This window comes from Balearica regulorum, chromosome Z, assembly GCF_011004875.1.
Source record: "Balearica regulorum gibbericeps isolate bBalReg1 chromosome Z, bBalReg1.pri, whole genome shotgun sequence".
Classification (NCBI taxonomy): Eukaryota; Metazoa; Chordata; class Aves; order Gruiformes; family Gruidae; genus Balearica; species Balearica regulorum.
This window is the reverse complement of record NC_046220.1, coordinates 52,104,416-52,129,672: the sequence shown is the minus strand read 5'-3', so window position 1 is coordinate 52,129,672 and position 25,257 is coordinate 52,104,416. Positions and strand designations below refer to the sequence as shown.

Genomic DNA, 25,257 nt, shown 5'->3' with positions numbered 1-25,257 from the left:
CTATAAAACATAACATCTGGAAATCTTATCAAAGGATTTTTGGAAGTAATATGACAGGAGGAAGACAGGTAACAGCAAAAGGACAAACTCTGGAGTTTTACAACTGAAAGTAGAGTGTGGTATGAGGAAGATTTTATTGTAGCTGGGCTAGATTTCTTTTTCTTAGTTTCACAAATGCCACATCCTGGCTAAACCACAAGGACTTCTGTAGTCAGGTTCCTACCGCTCATGATATGTGCTTGCAAAGTAGAGAAGATGATGTAGAAACTATGAGGATTACAACAGAATCACTCATACAGAATGAATCCTCTCCTGATGTTTACTTACCTACTAAACTACATGATACTGGTTTTTCACAGCAATAAAAGTTCAATTTGACCTTTTCCACCCCAATGCAAATTTTCATCTGCCACATTTTTAATCTCAATATATTTCTGTTACCCATTAATCTTTTCCCCGTTCTCTCTATCAAAACGGTTAGATACCCCTTAGACACCTACGAAACTTTATTCCAGGCTGTTTCAGCTATCATTGTTTTACTGTGGCTGTCTCCAGTTCCAAAGTACCACTGTCATCTCATTTCTGCTACTTTACAAACTCAGCTAAATAAAGATATGAAAAGCCTTCATGATAAAAGAATCTTTCAAATCTATGTAATTTCTATTTCTATGAAAATACATTACACTTAGGTATGCAGATGAAGAAACTAGATCTATTTCAGGTTAGAAGTTAGAGACTTTGCTCTGTCAGGTTCAAAACAGAGACAATGCAACTTAAATAAATAATGATATATCTTAATATCAACGCTATTTCTGATTTTGTTTCTCTTAGAAAAGTTAAAATTGCATCAGAGGGAAAGAGAAGCTACTTACCCATAAACATGATACCTCTGCATATTCTCATTTGTGGGTACTGTGGAATGATTCACATTTCTGGTGCTGATGACCTTTGGAGACTGCCTGGAAAAGCAGTGCCTGTTGGGACTACATGAGCATTCCCTGGTGATAATGGATGATCACAAATGTGATCCAACATGGCTTCTCTCTTTTTTTTTTATTTATGCCTAGCCTCATATGACAATGCAGATCTCTACGGTAGAGAGGGAAGTAGTACCAGTGTGCTCTCTGGCACAGAAACCACCTCCCAACCTTTACTTCAATTATCTTTGTGCTTGCAGGCATAAGGAAACAGAATATAGGTTTTCACAAATATCATATCCTGCTAAGACCTCTGTGTCAAAAAGGAGTTTTACACAGATGAATGCTAGTATGAAGATGATATCAAGTATCCAACAAACTAGCAGCAGAACAAATATGCCAGGAACTGCCACATACCCCTTCCCAGTGAAGCCAGGTACCAAGGGCAGGCATTGCGGTCACTACCTTAACAGTGTTTCCACAGCAGCACGATAACCTCAGAAAGTGATTGAAGATAAACATAAATGGTTAGGGGCAAAAGGCTTATGCTTCCCCCAGTATGACGGTTTTCAGACTAGACAGTGGTATATTTGTCTCTCTGCAGGAATGGAAGAACATCTTAAGGACAGTACAAACAAAGTCCCTCATAGTGTCTCAAAGACAACCTCTCTGCCAAGGGTCTGGTAAAATTTCAGTAGGCCCAGCAGTGCTGCAGAACAGGGTACTCAGAGATGAATGTAAACTCCAGGAACCAAAAATAAAATACATTGATTCCAGTCTATCTATCTCTTTTATTCTCTCTTTCTCATCTTTTGGAGTTTGCTGGCTTATGAAAGATACAGAGAGAGTTGAAGGCTGTTTCAGTCCAGACATCTAGCTACCCAATGGCACAGAAATTAAGTACAGGTTCATTGTAAGTTTACTCAAGCAATCCGAACAATAACATTGTCCACTACTGATAACTGTGACATGAAGAAGGTTGGTAAAACTGAACAAATCCAGTGTTCACAGAGCACAGTTCTTTGAAAGCAGAATGATTCAAGAGCTAAAAATCAATTGAGATAGTTGGAAACTATAGAGATCATCTATGAAAGGCTCTGTCAGCAGGGCTCGGGCTCAGCTGTCCATGCGGCACTGCATTTCTTGGAAGCCCCTACAGCTCACTCAGCAGCACAAAAGGACTTCATTTGACAAGTAGGGATATGCAGAGACCACTTCAGAGAGGAACAATGGGCTGTTTTTCCCACAACCACAAAAATAATTTATTTTAAAAGCACAAAAATTAGTTGACCTACAATTCTGTCTTTTATGAAAAATTGTAATAAAGTGTCATGCCAAAAGAAGTAACAGTCACAGAGGAAAATATTTTGCACAAGGGGGAAGATTCTGGCTGGCAGAACTGCTATTTTGCTGTTCTTAAGTTTGGTAAAGCCACAGGCAAGATTTTTTTTTTGTTTTAAATTCAACAGTGAATGCTGCAAACAGCTAGAAATAAGAAAATATCACAGTGTCCATGAGAAACAAAAAGTACAAAAGAAACGATGAAAAAAAGACTAGTAAACATTGTGTGAGAGAAGCAGCCTAATGATGAGAACACAGATCACAGGCTAGGCAGAAGCAGATTAAAAGGAGACCAACTATAACAAAAATGTGAAAATTAAAAGCAGCTAAATTAAATATCAGTCACATGCTACCTTGCACACAGACATGAAAGAGAAAACTTAGCAGGCAAAAAAAAGGAAAGGGAAAGGGAAAGGGAAAGGGAAAGGGGAAGGGGAAGGGGAAGGGGAAGGGGAAGGGGAAGGGGAAGGGGAAGGGGAAGGGGAAGGGGAAGGGGAAGGGAAGGGAAGGGAAGGGAAGGGAAGGGAAGGGAAGGGAAGGGAAGGGAAGGGAAGGGAAGGGAAGGGAAGGGAAGGGAAGGGAAGGGAAGGGAAAAGGAAAGAAGGGAAAGGAGCCTAAAACAATATAAAACTGAGATAAAACCAAAGGGTCGGTTGGTTACTGAAGACAGCAAGGATGAGCAATGGACAGGGAAAAGGAGGGTCAGAATTGGGACATCAGCAAAGGAAGCAATGGCATGTCTTTTTCTCTATTTCCCTTTGACATACTGTGCTGTACATTTCAGAGACTCTCCCAATAGCTGCACCACCTCAGCCCCAGGATTCATTAACCAGCACTGTTCAAACACATGTGAGTTTAAACACGTTTGCACATCACAAAGATGAGGGAAAAGACTACACTGGCATCTAGGTTTATAAAGCATCAAGATAACATGAGGGAAAGTTATGACAATGATTTTACTGTTTTGACAGTCATAACTTTCTTCTCCACACAAACATGTTTCTTGCCTCCGATAACCAGAAACACAACACTACTTACCAACACCCTTTAGCGTATGGATGTAGTCCCACAGAGCTATGTATGGGCTCTTCAGAAAAGAGCCTATTGGACCTGAGAGCCTATTCTGAGTCACACAGTACTGACTAAACGCACATACAGGAGTCTGCCATGGTGAGACAAAAACTGAGCAAACTAGTGTTGACTTAATCATAGTATGAAAATGTTTTGGCTTTTACTTGAAACCATTGTACTCAAAATCCTGCTGAGATGATCACAGCATGCACAGTAATCAAGTACCTCACTTGCCACACATCTTTTCAAACAATAGCTAAGGCAGTCACCAAATGGAAAAATTATTATGTGGTTGTTTATACCATATCCTGTTGACTGTTGGTTTTACATTTACAAAACCAGCAAATACACATACCAGAGAGAAAAATAATGATTCTTCTAAAAAGCCATAATTTTATTGCAGTAATGGAAAGGCGGATGCAGAGATTTATTGTATATTTGAATATACTGCGAGGTAAAATTGTCCCGTGTTACCCACCTTGATCTCTTTCATGCCATGTCCGACTCCCCGCAGGTGGTGAATTTGGAGAAGGATAAAAGTCTCCTGTTGGGCTTGGCTCCATATTTTCATCTATGGAGATAGTTTTGGGTCTTTTGCTGTTGAAGTAATGTGAGATTTGGCAGTGAATATGGTATGCAGCTAGCAGTGGTATACAAACTGTTTGGATTTCAACAAGGATTTCAATAGAAAGTAATTCAGGCATACAAAGCACAAAAAAGTGGGTATTAGAGCTTACATTAACTTACATAGATAATGTTATTTAATAATACGTAATGCAAGTATGTGCTTGCATTTTTCACATGATTTAGTATTTCAGAGATGGCATGAATGAGTAACATACAAAAGCCCTAAGTGTTCTCATTCAACCAGCATTTGGCTGAACAACCAAGAAATCAGTTCCTGTAACCTACCAAAGAAAGGTTGTGTCATGAGAGTCTTAAACACTACGCAGAAACCACGAAAGCAAAGCAAAACACTGGAAAAGGATTACTAATAAAGTCAAGGTAAAACAGGAACTTTTCTGAACGTGTTAAGAAGGAAAAAAATGAAATTGACTGCATTTCACCAGGTCAAAATCCTAAGCTTTTCAAAGAGGTCTTAACCTGAAACAAAGACTTTTCATTTTAGACTAGTTTAATTAAAAACAACAAAAGGCCTGTATTTCAAGTCACACTACATAAAATGAGGCAGCACTTCAGTACAGTGGGGGGAAGTCAAGTTTCTTTGTAACAATATATACTGAAGCTGTTGTGCTGACTGCCAAAGAAAACCAGCATGAAGGTTTTAATGGTGGTAGTATTATTAATAATAATATTATTAATTTTAATAATACTTTTAATATTATTTAGAAAACACTGTGAGAATTAATCTGTCCACTTCTAAAATGTACTAGGTGAACTGCCAAGCTGAAAATACAATGGAATGAAATAGGGGAACATGAGCAAAATAACTCAGAAGCACCAGGCGCTGGTGAAAGCACAACGCAGCCCCCTGACAGTCCTGTTAAATCCCGTCCCACTCTGCAGATGCTTCCTGACTCACTCGGGTGCAGAAAAATGGGGCACGAGAGGTCCTATAGTGCTTCTGGTTTTACGGTACATCAGGCAGCTTCAGAAAGCCCAGGGGCCCCAGGGGTGTGACAGACAGTACGTTATCTGGGAGTCAGAAGGAGGACACAGCAGGTTCTCCACCTCTGTGGGACTGCCAGCTGCTCCTGAGGGAGGGAATGGAGTCTTTCTCAGAGCTGGGAGAGGGAAGCATGTTGAAGCAAGGAAGAAGTGGGTCCCTCAGATCAAATTGCCTTTAGCAGGCACATGGAGGCCCTTGAGAAAAATTAGAGAGCCTGTGACTAGCTCACATGCTCCTCCTTGTTCCCACTGTGCTGGGAAATGCCCCTTGGAAGGGTGAGGTAGGAAACACACTTTCATGAGCTGAGGGGATTGTCTTTATATACCTGTCCTAACGCCTTTTCCACAGGAAACGGTATCTGTCCCAACATATCTTTCAAGACGGAGGTCCAAGAGGAAGCCCTCAAAGACAGCCTTTGTGCCTGCAAGAACCCAGTGGCATCGAGCCCTGCCAGCAGGTTCCCGGCTGCTAGGCCTTCCTGCAACTCAGCAGCAGTTTCAGGATGCAAACAGTATCAACAGCAATGCCAGCAATAATGACACCACTTCAGGTTACAAGAATTGTAACATATATATCTGCACATAGATTATGCTAATGTATGTAAGTAGCCTACCTCACAAAATTCGAGGAAATTCATAAAATAGTTGACTGTTGACAGTATTTGTGAATTGCTTGTCCTACACTATTAAACCTCATTTCACATTACCACTTATTTCAAGTTTTTACCTGCTTGGTGGAGAGGACAAGGACCTCTGCAGATTTACACCCGAATTCATATCATGGTAGTATGGCTGGCTCGGAAGTTCTCCAATTGGGAAATTCACTCCAGTTCCCTGGGTTATGGGTGCTGAAAAACACATCATCATAACGAGTCAAAGGTAATCTATCTTTTTAGTCATCTTTTCATTTTTAACACTGGGAAAAACATCAAGATGTTACTACACATATCTAATTTTCTGCCTCTTGCAGAAACCAAGTATGGACAAGTTCTATCAATGTTTATATATTTTAAAAAGTAAATTATCTCCCCCAGTCCTAGAAATCCCTTAGCAGTTATGTAGATATAACGTAGCTGTTGTATAACAGATAACTTGGAATCTTTAATATGAAAAAGGTAACACAAACCTTGGCACAAAGTCAAGCCTTCTGTAGAAGGACTTTTATAATGAATGAGGCAGGGTTTATAAGGACAGCTAACCTTATTTATCAAAGAACTGAAATAACTGTAAAGAACAAACTTGAGGACACACAACCTCTTTTTCCCCTTAATGTTAACTCTTTATATTAATATTGGCCTTCTGTGCTGACAGCGTGTTTTGCTGCCTCCTGTTCCTTTCCCCATCGTCACAGGTACTGCTTTGCATATGTACACCTACACACAAACACACACACTCAGTGTTATCTTCAGCTCCTTACAGGGTTTGTGTACCATATGTCTTGGCATTTCAAGAATAAATTATACGTTACATATTGTGGTGTATTTACCTTTGTTCGCTGTCTGTGCATTGTGCATTTTAACTACCTTTGGCACTTAAAAGAATAATTGCATGTTGTGTAATGTATCTGAAGGTTTGTATTTTTCCTGACAGTTAAAGTACAACTCTGTTGCGGCTTGAGGTTAAACAAATGCATGGTAAGAAATCCCACAGAAACCACATGCTTTAAAGCTTATTATTAGAAGTATATAGTGTATAACAGCTGCAGAAGGTACAATTTTGTAACATAACTACAATATTGATTCTTTTTTAATCTCAACGGCCTGATACTTTACAATGTATTTATCCACCTGACTACTAGAAGAAAGCTGTATTTCACATGCTCTCAGCCTCCTAAAACAGCAAAACCGCATCTTCAGCAAGCACAAAAAAAGAATGTATCTTAACGCTGCAGGATGGCAATGCTCAGTACTTTACTGAAGGACTTAACACAATTTTAATTATTGAATATTAATTTCTGACTACAGCAAATTAAATGACACATGCATCTTAAGGCTCACTAAGTTAATTAAATTCCTTAAGCATCCTGACCTGGCATGAATTAAGTCCTGTGCAAAATTTGGACAAACAGTTTTGGCAACTTGTCCCTCACAGGTTTTGTCCCCAACTCATCAGTAAAGAGATTTTCCTGGACCATTTAGTTGTTACAATGCTGGTGTCATCACTGTGGACACTTCTAACTATAACTTTCAAGTATTTTTGCTCACTTCCTTATGAAGTCTTAAGAGAAATATTTTAACAGTGTTGAAACTAGTGGGAGAAAAGAAGCATTCAGAAAGCAATGTCAAATGAAACTATGCACTGATTTTATGCTATACTCATAGCAAATTCTTAGATGACAACAAAACAGATCTTCTTATCTATATTAATTTTGGGTTTTATTTTTGCAACAAAAGTTTCACCTGTTCTTTTATATTTGTTGATTTGTTTTTGCTTTTTCGTGCACGACATTTCTAATGTCAAAACAAGCCCATGTAGTTAGAAATTCAATAACAGCCACTGCTACAAGTAAAAGAAAGACAAGCATATAATACATTAAGTGAGTCATCCTTTATAGCCATGCTATGATTTTTCCTTTAAGAGCTACAAATTCAAAAAGAAACTAAAAGAAAAATCAAATGTTTTAGCACTTTCCAAGGATGTGTAGGGCAACTTTAAAAAGCTGCAAGTCTAACAAACAGGAGGTTTTGTTATGTATGGCAATTCTATTGACATATCAGTCCATTGAGCTGTGCAGAGGGACACATAACAAATTGATTCAATCTTTAATTATCAAAGAGACAAAAGAAGACTTCTGTTTGTTTTATTACAAACGTATGCAAGATGAACTGCAACACCTGCTCAAAGATACCAAAACTGTGCGTGGTTGTATGCATTTCCTATGCATCTTGTGGATAAAAAAATCTTCAAGAAATAAAAAATCTTCACTTGACTATAGCAGGTTTTGGAAATGACTAAATGCAAATGATAACTTACTTCTGGACACCCTCACAAGTTCCGACACGTTGAACACTCCGGATTTTACAAAACTGTCCTCAAGGTACACTGAAAAAGATCACAATACCACAATCAGTATAATGAGAAGATTAATAAATAACTATAGATAAGTTTATATGCCAGCTAAAACCAGTATCAACAGAGTCCCAGAACCATAATACACAGATCAAAGTACACTGAAAGCTGATCACAGGATCTAATGAGAGCTGAAATTCAGGCAGAGGTGCAAAAAAACTTGAGGCGTTGTAAGAAAGCCATTTTTTAATGTGTGTATGAAAGCTAACAAGCAACACACTGAATTCCAGCTAACCATCCAGAAAATGTCTAAAAACTAGCTCCTTTTGTTAATATCTAAGTCAGTATTGACCTAAGAACTGTATCAGCTGGTCTAAGCAATTTCAATATAGAGCAGTCCTGTCCTCGCATACATTTCTGCTAAATAGATTTTTGCTTAACTCTTACTGTGCTGATAATGACTTCACACTACCTCCTCCACTACCACATCATCACCTTTGAGGCAGATGAGGGTTTTACTATTATTTCCAGTAAAAGCAGGAACTGGGTAAAACAGCTGAATTATTCAGTGGGTTTTTTATATGCATGCTGAACTATATATCTAGAACAAGCCTATGTTTAAGAAACTACATATTATTGTTTTGGTTTATGTTTACTTATTCTACGATAAATGTATATGATATATGTTCCATGCCATGAAATTCAGGCACAACTTGGAGTACTGCAGTGAAACAACAGCTGATAATCAAGATTTAGCTCAGTTGAGTAACTAGATACCTTATAAAAAGTGAGCTGAGTGACTCAGGTTTCTGTGGAAGTCTCATAACAATAATCACTGCATAAGCTGACTTGACTGAATTTGGGATTACATGACTCACAGCCCATACAGATAGGATGTCCAACCATTTACAATAGAAATATTTAGATCTGTACTTGGTGCACACTGCTGCTCCAACAGCCTTACTTTTTTATTTGCTTTCATGTGAGGCAGTGCACTAGGGATTTCTTACTGTGGTTTTTCTAGTCTCTTTTCTGAATTAGCACAGATTTTTTCTTTTGGAAATACACTGTCAATTTTCTGTTCCAAATGTTTGAATAAGTAAAAGAACTCTAAATGTCTTAACTAACAAAACAAACAAAAAAATAAAAAATGCATCTACAGGAATATTTACTGATTTGGAAAACAATGGTTCAGTACTGTTCTCTTTAGGCTTCTTTTGGCAATTACTGCTTTCATCTTCAAATAATTTAAGAAAACACTGCCAGTATAATCAGAAAAGTGAATGTAAAAGCAGTACAGTTCACTTGAGAGATCTGTCCTTGATACATCTGGAGGGCAGAGGCAAAAAGACCCATTTTCACTGCCTAATAGCAGGGCCACAGAGCCACCTCACTCAGCACCTCTGATATTATTTACCAGTGCAGGTATAAACAATGCACCTGACAACTCAGGCTGAAAGCATGTGAACGCATCCAACTGAGGACATTTCCTGACATCTCTGTTACACTGTTTGTTATAGCTATAAGAGAATGTCAGTCTTCCCCAGCTGAAAGACCATCCCAGGAGCAAGTGTGATAGGTGTGCAGAGCACTGTAGGCCTGTGGGATCATCCTGAATGATGTTATGCTAATGCCATCACCTTCTCATCTTCCAGTCAACGTCACTTCATTCGTTTTCCCTGCATGCCTCTTCATATGATATCCCTGTACGTCTTTATTTGCAATAGCAGCTCTGCAGGTCTCCCTCTCTTTTTTCTTCAGTTCCTTTCACATTCCTCTCCCTCTCAACAGCTTCTCTCCATATCCATTATTTTTTCCTCTCTTATTGTCCTTCACCTGGATGTTGCAGGCCTCTCTGCAACCTTACTCAGATCCAGTTTCTAAGAAATAAGAGCTTTTCTCTTTCATCTTCTCCATTCTCTTGAACCCTTTCTCCATATTTTTTGTGTGGATGAGAACATGACATGGCTTCTCAAATATTTACTTCTTTATTTGACAGAACTTGGCATACCCGTATCATAAAAAATTGCAAAGAGTTAATGTTTCTTTTCCCCTTCTTCCTCTGTTTTAATTTTTTAACCTAAGAATGGGCAAGCTGGATGAACACTAGTAATTCCTCTGACAACGGCAATCTTTCCCTTCTCTGCCTATTTCCTCCAGCAGGAATAGTCTGAAGTAGTACAAGCAAGGGAGATTTCCAAATAAAAATTTGGTTTCTTGATTTTAGTTGGCCTGCAAGTGAAGTGTGGCTTAAAGCCAGTGTACAAACATGCAGCCAGCTCTGGAGCTGGTAATGAGACAAGACTGAACTTCTCTGCTGCTTATCCAAATACTACTTTGAAGCACAACTTCTCTCATTCAAGTTACGCTAACTTGGGAGGAACTTTACTCAAGTGCAGATTAGTCAAGCTATCATTACAGTGGGAACAAGGCCCAAGGCTCATATTAAATAAAAGAAAATGCCCATGTAGGTTTTTATATGTAAGAACACAGATGTGTACATGTGTATGCACCCACACGCACAGGCACACGTGTTTAATCTTCAGCTGTCTCTCATGAATTCTTAGTTTTTCTCACTGTCAATACTGAGAATACTCACATAACATAAAGAGCAATATAGTGTGTTTCTCTCTTTGTGATAAGCAGGGAAAAAATTCTGCCACTGCGTGGTACCACTATTTATCACGTCTCACAGAAGGATGCACTGTTGACTGATGGATCACTGTCTTTCACTCAGGTTTCACCCTGACTTGGATGGTCCAAACATAATGACACCCACAGATATATGCAAATGCTTAGCCTGACATTAGGAAAGAAAGGGAAACTGCAGCTATTGTCAATTTCAATCAACTTAAAAATAGCTTTTTTTTTTCTCTATGTAATGTGATGAAATATTATTAAAATTGACACAACAATAAACAATTTATGTCACAGGCAATGAGCAACTTCATCCTGAGCCTTATGTTCTAACAGGGAAGATGGATTCCAGTGGTGCCTCCAAGTGCAGAAAAATAAACCCAGTATGTTCCGTTCCAGCACCAGTGGACTTCAACAGTTTTAACTATTTAGGAAGCCAATCCATGGTCAGTATGTTACAGAATTGTTCTTGGCTCTCAGATGTGCAATAGGAAAACGTTTTGTGCCATTAAACTGCTGTAATTTGTTGCAGAAACGTGCACTCTACATACAATAATGGATAAACAGCAAGAACTTATGCAGCAGGGCAACAGTATAGGACATTTTAACTTTCTGGTGTGAGACACTGACTTTTACCTTGTGAAGCTGATCTCCCTACTGAATAAGAGTTAGCATCCATATTTACATTATTACACTGCAAGCAAGAAAAAAATATGTGGTGATACTCCGTATTGTATAGGTCTTACTGTTTTTTTGTTTAAGCAAAAATGCACTGCTTGCATTAACATCTTAAAGAGCCTTAAATTAGCATTCTTGGTATGTATTTCTGATCTGCTCAGTACCAATGCACTTGATAACAGTCTATCATTGTATTCCTCGTGGAGGATTTACTGTATCTTTTGATGGTCATGATAATACTTCGCTGTCTATATTGTTCAAACCTAATATAAGCATGGAATACTGTAATTTACTGAAACTCCCATTGCCTGAGAGATGACACTCTCTAAAATGCATTTCACTAATTGTCATTATTCTTAAAAATTTGAGTTCTATAAAAAGAATGTTTCTGTCAAAACCATCATAGTGCAATTCTGTATAAACAGTCAGTAACTTTCAAACTCCATAAATAACACTGGATTTTTTTCCTGTAATTCCTTTTAGGTTTTGTAAGGGTGAGTAAAAAATCTGTCTTCTCTCTAACCGTTTTTACAGAAAACTTATTTCTGAAAAATACATTTTCCAAACAATACTCCAATGACCACAGCAGTCATCAACGATGAAAGATAAACGGGTTAAGCTGAGCAGCAGTTCTGATCAAGCTCCTCTCATACAGTCAGTAACAGGAAAAAACTTCAGTAATGCCTCCAACTGCTGTAGAAGTTATTCTGTCCTATTCCTTATACATGTTCTACTCTATTTCTGTGTTATGCAATCAGGAACTGAGTTATAAGTACCACTTTTAACCATGCTAAGACCTAAAATGAGGGGGGGGGGGAAGATGTTTACACCTACTGAAAAATATTTTCAGTTTGCACTAACATGTACTGTAAAAGGCTTGTTCTCACATTACTTAAAAGCTTACCAGTGACGTCTGGCTTTACAAATCTTTAACCAGCCTTTTTCATATCTTATGATTTAATTGTACTTTTATGAATAGAAGGCCTGTTTATGTTCTGCTGCATATAGACTAGTGCCAAAACATAAAATTGCTTCCTGGTACCATTATATATCCAATTTTTCCACTGATACAGCCTTGATTTTGAGCAACTTATAAAGCAGGAGTAAGGATCCAATCAGTGCAGGAAAAAACAAATTGTGTTACTGTACTTTTATTTCTGGATCTTTAAAAACAGGAATTATAAAGCAGTAGATAGAGTTGCTAGCAGTGAGACAAGTTCAACATCAGGAGCTACGGTGAGAAGGAAGGCTGGAAGCTTCAGCCTGGTGTACAAAATATTAGCAGAGAGCTGTAGCTTGACTTTGTTATGCACTGTAATGTTCTGGATGCTGCTACAGTTTTGTTTGATTTCTGAAACTGCTACAATTAAAGATTAAATAATTTCATTGTATTGCTTCTTTGAAAACTGACTTTTTAAGGTTCAGCTCTTGCTGCTCTCTGCAATATCGAACTTCTACAGGAAGATCTTTAATTTCAGCAGGAATCCTAGTAGTATACAGCTACTATTCATAGGCAGAACTGGTAGTGAAAAATTAGTCTCACACCATTCATAGTAAGTTAACATGCAGTCAGCAGACTAGCAGTTTGTTTTCTTATTGCATTCATTTTGAAGCTAGTATCTCAAAAAGAGTAGCAGAAACAGTTTCCCACTGATCCAGAATTTCTTGAAGGCACTTAAGGGTAGATAACGTGAGCCAAGGAGTGACACAGAACATTTCAGTGATGATGTCATTTGAAACAGTTAAATACAGTCTGTCCAGAGAATGAGACTATTTTGGTTATCGTGGATTGTCCCACAGTTTATTTTGGTTGGGATTTTTTCCTTAAAGTTGCAATGATGTTGAAACTGGTAGAGGAAACAAACATTGCAAAAAGATCCCCTGACTTCATTGAACATTTTAGCACAATAAGGAACTAAGAAGCTGCCCGTGCCATTTAAAAAAAAAAATCAGATTTTCAGTACTCAACTCAAGTTAATAACCAGAACTATAATATCCTTCAAGGCTGCAGTAATTTGAAGAAGTAAACACCTGGTTTAATGGACTCTGGAATACATATACTGGAATCCAAGAAGTGAGTTGCCCCAAAACCTAGCAAGAAACAGAAAGGGTAACTACTACAAATACATACCGCCTTCAACTCCAAAGGGTCTCAGGTTATATACAAATTACAGCCAAGATTTAAAAAGAGGTTGGGGGAGCTGCTTTTTAACAGCTATAGTACTATCAGGTACCAAAAAGGAATTTTCTGGTGCTAAGGCAGGTTTCTGGAATTCTAACTAGTAACATAGGAGTTTTTAGTAAATTCTTGTTCTCTGCGTGCTTTGAAGTAAAAACCATTGCGCTCGCCCTAGAACACAGTGGCATCAGAAGTGAACACAGCATCAGAAGTGATCACAGCATCATTTATTTACACAGTAGGTTCATAAAGACAGATAGCTGGTGAAACAAAAATTCAGAAGTAATCCTAAGCCAATAGACAGCAGTAATTACCCACACCAAATTTCAAACCAGCATGTTAAGGCCACAAACTCTTCCTCTTGAAGAAAGGGGCTGTACAATCTGTGCAGGTTTCTGATTGTCGAGATAGCACAGCTGCGCACTGCCCCCAGAATGCCCCACCTGGCTCAGAGCTGAGAGGCTGATGAGGAAGAGTATCACCTCTCAATCACTGGCATTACTAATTCATAGAGCATTTGGGAAAGGGAGAACTGCACAGAAAATCAAGCCCTGACCAAACCCAGCCCTGTTTTATTTGAAGATCACTATCTGACATGGCATGGCTGCAGGCATACGGGAAACAGCAAGCATTTCAGAATATCCAGTCCCATGCTGAAAAAGCTAGGTGAATGTATGATTGTTTAAATACAATTCCGTCTGAATCCCCAAATTGCTACTATGGCATCATTGCTTTCACTAGAAATGCTGCTTACCATGATGAAGCCAGGGAATACCTCTTCTGTTCCTATTAATTAGGGGGCTAATCCCCCATTCACAAGAGGGTAACTTGCAATACAGTAAAATAATGAAACCATCTGTGTTCTGAGTCATTCAAAACTCAAAGATATTTGCTTATCGCATTTCTAAAAGAGAGAAAATGTTACTTTTCAGAGGTTATTTCTGAAACTGTACATTCTGAAACTTAAAACTGAAATACTTCTATCTAAAACAGTCATATATAGGCAAATTTATTAGATAATTCTTAGGACTTGATCCAAAAAGAATGTTCTCTTTCCCATATGAAAACGCAAAAAAGCCTTTGGGGCTCTACAGCTGCAAAAGAGATTTGCATATTGAGAGATAGGTGAGGCTGCTTTTTGGTTGCAAGCTTTTTGGCAACATCTTTAATTAGGGGGAAAAAAAAAAAAAAAAAAAAGATGGTGATTTCACTCAGGTCTTCTTTGGAAATGGTTCCCAGAATAAAATTTCTGGTGAAAATAGAAGGGGAAAACCAATTCCAGAGCAGTGAGGCTGGGGCTGGGGATTCACATAACTATGCCTCATTCAGATTAAGGATCTTATCACTACATGAATTCCCTGACAACATATCATGGGATACTCTGGAGGAAAGAAGAAGTGGGGAGGAATGAAAGGCGGAGAGACAGTTTCTCAATCTCTCTGTCTAAAAGTGTGCCATCCCATATAAATAATGTAATATTCATTAGCACACAGGCTCAAACCTGAGTCATCTGTGTTCCTCATTCAGCCCTGACTGATGTTTCAGAGTCTTCAAAATTCATGTGAAATTATTCCTTGGACCAGCTAAAGTGGAGTAAATTCTATCATCAGGAAGAAAAAAATAGCATGTCCCATTTGCTAGGAAACATAGCTCTAATAACCTCTGAACTCAACTGCTTGGATAAAACCAAAAATCCCAACACACTTGTCTTCCCTCACCAGTGAGGTTCATAGCTTTCTGTGTCAGGATGGTTAGGTTTCCTTTGCACCTTCTGAAAAGTTGTCTTTTATATTCCCCAATGCTGGACAAGAATAGCTCTGAAATCTTGAGGGAACCTGTACAAGAAGAGACTATTCTCCTCCCTGCTCCATCCAGAAGACAAAAGATGAAGGACATGAAGCACCAGTAGCAACTGGTATCCACTCCCTCAGGTTTCCAGTTTTCTTGATTTCTCAAACTGTATTCAATTGCCTATGGTATCTTATTGTCATATCAAGATAACATTTTACTCTATCTATTTCTTACTATTATTTTAGCAGCTACAAAGACTGCGTTCAAAGATTTAAGCAACATGGGAACAACTGGACACAGCAGTGTTAACGCTGGTGTATAAAATCAAGTCTGCCAAGCAGCAACCTTCCACCAATGGCAGGTGGCAAGTAACCTTATTAACGTCAAACAGTTGTGGCCAGCAGGCAGTAAGTAAGAGAAAGTGAAATACAGCAGAACAAACCCCAGAAAATCCTCTGCTAGAAGAAGTGGCTGGTAAGGATTGTATCACTGGAGACCAAATTGTTATGGCTGGTTTCAATATCATTAGCTTTCTAGTAGTTCTAGATGTTTTTCTCTTTTTACTCACCCTCATACATCCCTAACAGATGTACTTACTAAAAGATCACTCCGTCTTCAGTACATATCCTCCCACAACTTTGCAGGTATTTCAAAACACACATGTTAAAGAAGACATTTTTTAGATATTCTTAAGCTATGTAAAAGACCTATGGGATTTGCAGGGACCAAATACACCACTACACTGAAACTGCCATGCTAGGTCTCGTCCAACAGCCTGCCTTCAGCAGTCCCTGAGCAGATGCCCAGTAGAATACTAAGAAACAAGGCAGGCCTAAAGTATTTGTGGGGTTTTTTTGACTGATAGTGTCCAAGGCTTCAAGTATGTTCAGTTTTAAAACTTATTAATCCAGGTGTGCTTCTTTCTGTTTAGTCACCCTCAATGGATCCATGGACATGTCCATTCTCTCTTTGAAATCATGTGAACTTCTAATAGTTAGCACTGTGCTAGCATAACATAAGCTTTTAGATTCCAGGAAGTTAATGACTGATGTGGACAACAGCAGTGTTCAAACTCTTCTCCTCTCTCTGTTCAGTTCACTTCAGTTCAGCTCATCTATTTGTTTGGAACCTACTTAACAATCCCTGCAGCGAAGTGACCTTACAAGCCAGCTCTCAGACAAGAAAGTTTCATTCTTTAGAAACATACTAGTCATTGAAAAATAAAACTTAGAGGACAATATCCCTGGATCTTGCTACAAAAGCTACATACCACTTTCACCACAAGCTACACCATCTTAATACTGTATTATGCTATCAAAGCGTTCAGTGTATTTTTAGGAACACATTATAAAGAATTCCAGCAAGTGCTCTTAATGTTCTTTTGTTTGGCAAGTGACATTACCCTCCCTCCATGGTTAAGACAGCAAATTACCAGACACCCTAAAGAATGCAACAGTCTAGCCAAACCTAGAAAAACCCACTTTTAACACCAGCAGCCTCGCCAACTACCACTCAGTTTCCAACCTCCTCTTCCTTGGCAATGTCTTTGTGAAGGTAGTGGCATCCAAAAGCTAAGAGCACCTATCCCTTGCCAATGCCCTGGCTCCTTGACATACAGGCATCAGACGAAAACATGATAGAAGAACAAACCCTCCTGGCACTGCCAGTCCGCATGCTCCTGGCCTGGGACCAAAAACAAACCTCAGAGTGGATATCCTCTGGGGCTCTGACAAAAGTGACTGCCTGGTTCTAATAATAAGACTCATGTGAAGTTTAATAAGAAAGAACAGGACAGCAGTCCTTTTCCCAGACAAGCTGAACAGAGTGCAACTCCCTCTCATTCTCCTGCACAGCCCCAGAAGTTCTGTGTTCTGCAGTCCCACAACCCTCAATGCTTTCTCCCTGCCAGTTTAACCCCAAGACGGTATCACACAGGGAAGCTGAATGATGCTAGAAGTGCATGTATCCTCAAATAGGCAGATGACATTCAATTATGCCTCTGTCTCTGCTTAAATGAAGGGTTTCAAGGGAAGTAAGGCACAGCTTCCATTTTCTGTCCCCACTTGGCAGCAGATAAAGGAATAATACTGCCATCAGTGACTCCAAAGCAAGAGAAAGTATTATGCTCAAATTTCAAGCAGAAAGTTTCATGATGAAACCAGCAGCAGATTTCTCTGCCTCTGTCTCTCTATACATGCTGGGACACTGGAGTTTGCCAGACATTGGGGCATCTGGTCTTGCCCTTATGCTACCCAAAGAAATCCCCAGGATTCTGCTGCTGGCAGCAAGATTACTCCTTGCTGGAGTAGCCTGGGTTTGAGCTTGAGGATTGGCGAGACTGGACTCACTAGAGGATGTGATCCTTCACTAGTGAAATACGTATTTCTATGTTCCTACTCCAAACACTAAATGGTACTTTAAAAACAGAATTTTAAAACATGTTAAAGGTGAGTTTCCAGGCCCTGCCTTCAACCTCCCAAACTCAAAGGCTACAAAGGATCCTTCAAAATGATGAGGGGTAATGTATTTGGCTTTTCTCACACTCACACACACAGATATTCTAAAACAAAAATAAATGCTCTACAGCTAAATGCTCCAAGTTTTACAAAACTGTGATTATCCGTGAGGAAATCTGTAGGTTTGTTTTAGGTGTAAATTTGCTGGTTTGGGTTTTTAAACCACTACCCTACATAATTTATGTCACGTATTTAATAGAGAAATAAAAGCCTACTCATAACATCCCACACAGTTTGGAGAGAAACAGCATCAAAGTCTCCAGCCAAAAGTGATTTCAAGCCTGCATCATCCCTTGAAAAAAAAAAAAAATCACCTTAAAAAATTGCTTGAAAAAGAGCTTACCACGTTATTTGACTTGTTCTGCCCTCATATCTCTAAAATATATCTGCAACTTTCCAATATATGTTTCTGGTTTTTATATTACAGGAATGTGGCTTTCTGTATAATGAGCTATGATAGATCTACTACTTTTGGGTATTCACATGCAACACACATGACATAGTCCACCACATATAGAGAACATTTTGATCGTATGCATAGTACAAAACTGCACAGCCACAACGCAGTCTGTTTTCCGTAATGTTTAGACAGATCCAGAAAAATATTCATGTATATGTAATAGCCCAGCATCACACAATTACTTCTTGGTTAGAGTGTGGTTCATTTTGCATTTAGAAAAAGAGCAAATTGAGTTAGTTGCAGCTTATTTCAGATAGACACTTCTTCTGAGAGCTGAAATGAGAAGATACATCATGACCATGGTGGCAGGAGTCATTCCTTGCTCATTAAGAAATGATAGTATGTCTGTCACACTTGTTTGTCTTACCCTGGTAAAATTTATAAAACAACAAAGTTTTACAAGATTTACTAGCACAGCCCAATTTATTAGAATGATAAGTGCACAAAAATACAATGAATCTTTGGTCTTAACAGTGTGGAATGGCAAAGTCTGGGTTCGATTTTCTTTTGAATTTTTATTTTTATAGAATCCTTGAAAGGACTGTTTACATTGACATTTCCCCCCCAAAAAAAATTCTAAATGTTGCTAGCATGACTCATTAACAACGCATTCAAAAACTGCTCAGAGCTGATATGAAAGGTATAAAAAACATTTGCATTTTATAATGCACATATAAAATAAAAGTAAAGAACCTGGTAGCTCAGGCTACAGGCTTCAGTAGTAGGTCAATTGTGTTATGTTGGAGATAAAAGAATAATTGTAGCATTTTAAGACTTTTATAAAAGTAAAGTTATTTGGGATCTTGTCTCCTTACTCCTCTGCCCATCCCCACTTACAAAATTCTGAAAAAAACATGAACTGAAAGAAAAATTCCTTCGATTAAATGAATGTTGATGAAACTATAATTGAGGCATTGCCAGTTTAAAAGAACTAAAATAATCACAGCTTGTCCTGATTATATGTACTTACCAGTGCAAAACAGGTTGCTGACCAATTATGCTCTCTTTAACTATCAACAGTAGTATCTTTGTTCTCAAACAATGTTAGATGCACATGCTGTGGAACTTATATTTACCTGGTGGATTCTTGGCAGGATCATTGTGGCTTGGACTTCCTGGTTGTCCAGAATCTATAAAGAAATGAAAGAAATGTTTTACTAATTTGTTTTGAAAGTATCTCACAACCTTTTAATACCCTCCTTCAGTATTAAACTAATACTTAACTTTGTTCTTTAAAGGTCATTTCCCTGACTTTCTACATGAAGGCATTATTGAACAAACACACTATATGTAACCCACCTTATGCAGAAGCAGAAACATTGTGAAAGATGCAATGATCCTAGTAAGAGGAACTCATAGATCACTGAATAAGGACAAGAGAGTCATTCAGGTAAATACTCAAGTTGTAAACACATCTACAAAAGTACCTTTTCATTCCCTTTCCCTCCATCCCCCAAATATAATATTGCATAATCAGCAAAGCAGAGGTAATTTCTTCTCAGGCAATGACCAGAAAGACGCAGTGGATCAGGCAACTAATGGCGTTTGCAGTGCTGAGTCCTGTTTCTTTACCCTTTCGTTAAAGCACAAATGTCTACACTGCTTCTGCAAACTCAGGATTGCACAGAAGATACAACTATCCATTTTAATACAATATAGGCTCTGTGTTCCTGGTCTGTGAGAATTCCTGTTGTGAAATTAAGATTATGTAACATAAAAACTAACAAAACCCAAACCCTGTAGACTTCAAAGACTGTTCTTTTCATGAAACATGCACCTAATGAATCGAGAGGAGAATGCAATTTGATGTTAACACATTAATTAATAAATGATATCTTTATTCATAGAAGCAGTTGCTTTTAAAACTATCTACTTTTTGCTTATACCCATACCAATAATATAACAAAACCCTGCTCCACTGCAAGAAATTGTTATTAACTAAGACAAGACAGGCATTCTTGTACGCAAAGAGAATAAGAAATTAAATTAAGCACAACCACTTGTTGTGTACATAGGTATCTAAAATGGAGCAGTTTTACAGTCTGAATAAAAAATATCCATTATTTTTTAAATGTAGCAGTGTGTGTTAGTAGTACAGGACCACCAAAAAATTGCATCATAGCACTACAGAAATTGTTACTGTCAAATGGCTCCCAGTTCTTGAATGCATTGCTGCTTACAGTATCCAAATTAAAGAAAAAAAGATAGATAAGTAGAAAGCACATGTCAACAAATACTTGCCCATCAGCCCCTATCACTTCTTAAAGCCAATGTAGCCCTCAACCTAGAATGAAAGATTCCCTCCACCTGCTACATGAAGTTCATTGAAATCTGTTACTATCTGTTATGTAGTTTAGGAAACATGCCTTGACACACATGCCTCTCAAGCAGTTTCAGTTAACACAAGCTTGATTCTACAGAAGATATCTGAGATGGAAATCCATTTCACAGTTCAAGTTCTACTGAATTCATCTGAATTGTCACAGAGGACAAGCATCTGACAATCTACCAGAGCACTGGAAGACCAAGACACGTGTGAAACTCAGTTCTGATGCTATTGAAAACACAACTAAATTTTCCAGTACTGAATGAACTCACTCTTGCACACAATAAAATACACATTGGATAGTGAATTTCACATGAAATTGCCTCAGTCTTCTCAACACTGGGTAGGAAGAATGAAGGGCAGGCCTCCCTGAACATCTCGTGGTTTGGGCACTTGGGCGCTCTTGAGAGTCCCGCTGTACAGCACAGTATGTAGCCACTCAGTATGCCTCTTTCTTTCAAAGATAAGATACAGAACACCCCTTTAAAAAATTAACTCAAGTTAATTTGAAAACCCAGTCAGCTACAAGAAATGCTAAAAATATGATGCTTCTCTGCATATGGACCTTTATATGGACAAATGTCCTTTCTCCTGTGTTGCAATGGGAAGGTTCACCCTGCAGGGGGTGAACTTTAATATCCTTCTAAGAGGCATTCTCTGCTTCAGCAAATGATACATATCATTATTCAAATTATCAGAGAGGATTAATTTTACACAGCAATGGTCTGAGTGTAAAACTACTGCAGATGAGTGGCTAACAAGTGTCAATTTAGTAGCAGATGCACCCAATAAAGCTTGGACGGTCTAGCTTGGGGAACACAGAGATTTGAAACTGGATTAATGAGGCCTACCAGAAAACAGCCTTTGAAGTTTTCTTCTGTTACAATTTACTAAAAAGATGCACAAAGTGAAGAGTATTTTTTAGTTCTTGCACAGCAATTTGCCTTTACTCCTACTTTCTCATTGTCAATATGGCCACTTTCTGGATCCAGGATTTAAAGATTTATAATCGTTTAAACAATTCTTTTTCATACTATACAAAGATAAACTGAGCAAAGAATTTTCCAGTCATAGGGATAAGCATTTGCCTAGTTGTTATAATTTGCCCATCAGACTTAGCTTTGTTTTATGTTAACTACTTATCAATTACGATTTTTAGAGATTGATTCTCACACAGTGTTTTGGGCAGTAGATGCTACAAACACATTCACCAGCAGAGTCTCTATGATCTTGAGAAAGCAAAGAATTATTGTAAGCTGAACATGAGAAGCAACCTATCTAATCCTTCACTTATAGCTGTTGAGAAAGCAAAAAAATTGTATTCTGTATGGGAGTATCAACCTATCTAACTCTGCACTTAAAGCACACAGAAGCATCTCATTATCAGGATGAAAGACACAGACCTGAGATGGCCTGTGACGATTGAATTTTCTTACCAGTGACAGTAATTATAAAGCACTCTCCTGATTTGATTGGATGCAAATAGCCTTGCAAAGTACCAGAGGGCCATGATCATTATAGGAATAAATTATATGAACAACTTAATTTATACACAGAACATTGAATGGAAAGAGACATTGGACCAATGGTCTTCTAAAACAGGGAATAAGAGGCATATTTTGAAAGCCACAGAAACTAAGGAAGCAAAAGAAATGTTAAGACACCTTAAATCTTTCTTTGTCCTCATCTGCACAAGATCATTAATTAACAACATGAGCCCTGGGTTCAAAAATTGCAGGCTTTTCTTCCAGTGTGATGGAGAAAGACATAAACCAGATTTATTGTCTGTCTAGTTGGCTTTGCATTCAATTTTCCCACCAAATAATTCTGTGCACATTAAAAAAAAAAAAAAACGCTTTCTAAGTTAGAAGTTGTAAGCAAAGCTATACAACTAGTAGCAAATAAAACCCCATCACGTAAATGTGATGAAACAGAAATTTTCAACATTGTCATTTAGGTAGCTCCCAACTGTAAGTTCCCTTAGTTTATTCTTTTTCTTTGTTTTTTGTGGGTTGGGGGTGGGGGTGTGTGTGGTTTGTCTGTTTGTTTCAAAAACGTCCTCAAATTTTACTGTCAATGTGCTTTTCCTGAAAAAATTCTACCACACAGATCTTATCCTTATTTGCTACAGAGCAAAAGCTCACCTACACATACCATTTCCACAGAACAGCTTTCATATGCACCTCACAACTACGGTGAGCATATCTTCTGCTCTGCTCTTCTTGGTGCTGACTGCTCCAAGAGTCAGCAGCTCACGCCTTGATAAGTTACTGCCCCGTGGATGAACAGTTTGCATGAGAATGGTCCAAGCCAGCCTTTTCTCTTATCTGGTAGATGTTCATGTAACCTAGATACACTTTATGTATAATTTATCATGATTCAGCATGGCTACCACCAGGACATTCAAACTCTTTACCTCAAATTACTCTTTCTTTTGTAAGACAGTATGAAAGGATGAGTCAAGAAGCTGGCATGTTTTATACTGAATTGTTTCCATTTCTAGGGATCAATCCCAATGAGTAGTTGTGAGAACAGGCAACTCTCACCGCAGCCACAGTTAAGTAAAACTGATACATCACTCCTGGCTTCAGAAGGCAGAAGGCAAAAAAAAAAAAGCTCATGGTTTGCCATCAGGTGAGGGATCAGGTGCTCTCTCTCCCTTTGCACCACCTTGTCTTTGTCAAGCAGCAGCAGGAACAATGCACACCTCTGCAAAGCCATGTAAGTCACACTGCTGTTTACTAGCTTCCTGAGCACCTGATTTTTAGTATTCCTCACCTCAGTAGTCTAATCTTCAATTCTTCAGCTGATGAGAAGATACTGTGTTTAAAAAGTTATGCTATACCTCCCTTATGCCCCACACTGTACAAGGAATTGTGCTTTTAAGGCAGTCTGCATTAGTATAAGATCAAAGGCCTTGAAAACAAATAGAGGCAGAATATGTAAAAAGGGAAAATACTTTCTTAAGCCATGTCTTAGAAATAAGCAGATTCTTCATACTAATCAAATAAACTTCCTCAGTGCTTTCAATGAACACATTTCACTCTTCATTTGTGACAAGCTAGGAGACAGCCTTCGCACTCAGTTCATCTCAGCTGATAGACACTAATTTAATCATTCACCAGCATGTAAACACATCCTTGTTCTTTGATAGTCCATGATTTGGGTATGGGGGAGGATAAAGGACCAGAGAGAGGTGACACTATCAGTTTGATGCTCTTCAAGCCCTCACACACCTATACGGCATCTGACTTGGCCACTAACAGAGCCACTACCATGAACAAGAAACACAACTACCTTCCAGACTTGTCATCCTTCAGGATTACATTGCCACCTGACACCACAAACTTGAGGCAAATGGTTGTACCCCTGAAAAATCACAGAATCAGAGGACACCTCACTCTGGTGGGCACCTGAGGTCTCCAGTCCCAGATCCTGCCCAGGGAAGGCTCAGCTGTGGGATCAAACTGGGCTGCTCAGATCTTTACAAAGTCAGAGCATGAAATCCCTCAAGGATGGAGACGGCCCAGCCTTGCTGGGCCCCAGTTCCACTGGTGGGCTGTCCTCATGGGGAAAAGGCTTTCCAAACCAACTCTTGATCTTTCAAGGACTTTCAGAACATTGTCATGGTAAGAAAGAATTCACAGCAAGAAAACCACAAGATATCTCCCTCTCCTCCAAAGCAAATAACATGATCAGCAAAAAAATCCATAACGCAAATAAACAAATAATTTTATCTGTGTACTTTAAATCATTACCATTCATTACTATTATTTTCCTAATTTTACTACACACTTACCTTCTACTACATACATTATTTTACCTTGACAAAGCAACTGATTGGAATGATAAACTTACCAAATACTTTTAACAATTTCATTTTGCAAAAGCAACATCTTTCATTGTATACCATTTGTATATCTGATGACCCTGAATTATTGTACAATTTTATGAGCATTATTCACACCAACTCTAGTGCTATGACAGATTGTTTATGGTATAAACAAACTGAAAGTGTTTTATTGCATTAAGTATCTGCTGAAATGATGCTATAAACATGGAAATGGAATTCATGCAAGTGTTGCCCTTGTTTCCATGTTCAAGTATGTTAACTTGAAGGGGGATTTATTTTTCACTTTTTCACAGATCACTACATACTTCCCCTGAAAATTTTGGCTAACTGCTTACATACAATAAAATGCTCACCCTCACCACTTTCTTTGCTACAGAACAAGTCCGATAAGGAGCAGCTGAGGGAACTGGGGTTGTTTAGCCTGGAGAAAAGGAGGGTGAGGGGAGACCTTATGGCTCTCTACAACTACCTGAAAGGAGGTTGTAGCCAGGTGGGTGTTGGGCTCTTCTCCCAAGTAACAAGTGATACAACAAGAAGAAACAGCCTCAAGTTGTGCCAGGGGAGGTTTAAATTGGATATTAGGAAAAATCTCTTCACCAAAATGGTTGTCAATCATTGGAAGAGGCTGCCCAGGAAAGTGGTTGAGTCACCATCCCTGGAGGTATTTAAAAGCTGTGTAGATGTGGTGCTGAGGGACATGGTCTAGTGGTGGACTTGGCAGTGCTAGGTTAATGGTTGGATTCAGTGATCTTAAGGGTCTTTTCCAACCTAAATGATTCTATGTTTCTGTGATTCTGTATCCCTGAAGATACATGGTATGAGCCACAGTTCTCACAAGGAGGAAGGAGCA

General features: G+C 38.6%; 1 protein-coding gene across 8 annotated transcripts in view; it reads right to left on the bottom strand.

Annotated features, from left to right (window-relative positions):
* Positions 1-25,257, bottom strand: part of NFIB (nuclear factor I B) — a 179,895-nt gene that overhangs the window by 51,132 nt on the left and 103,506 nt on the right. For all 8 annotated transcript variants that reach the window (XM_075739505.1, XM_075739506.1, XM_075739504.1 and 5 more), the window contains exons 3-6: positions 19,305-19,358; positions 7,932-8,000; positions 5,686-5,806; positions 3,808-3,926 (exon numbers count right to left, since the gene is read on the bottom strand). In XM_075739505.1, the coding sequence (XP_075595620.1) occupies positions 3,808-3,926; positions 5,686-5,806; positions 7,932-8,000; positions 19,305-19,358 (363 nt within the window). The remainder of the gene's footprint in view (positions 1-3,807; positions 3,927-5,685; positions 5,807-7,931; positions 8,001-19,304; positions 19,359-25,257) is intronic.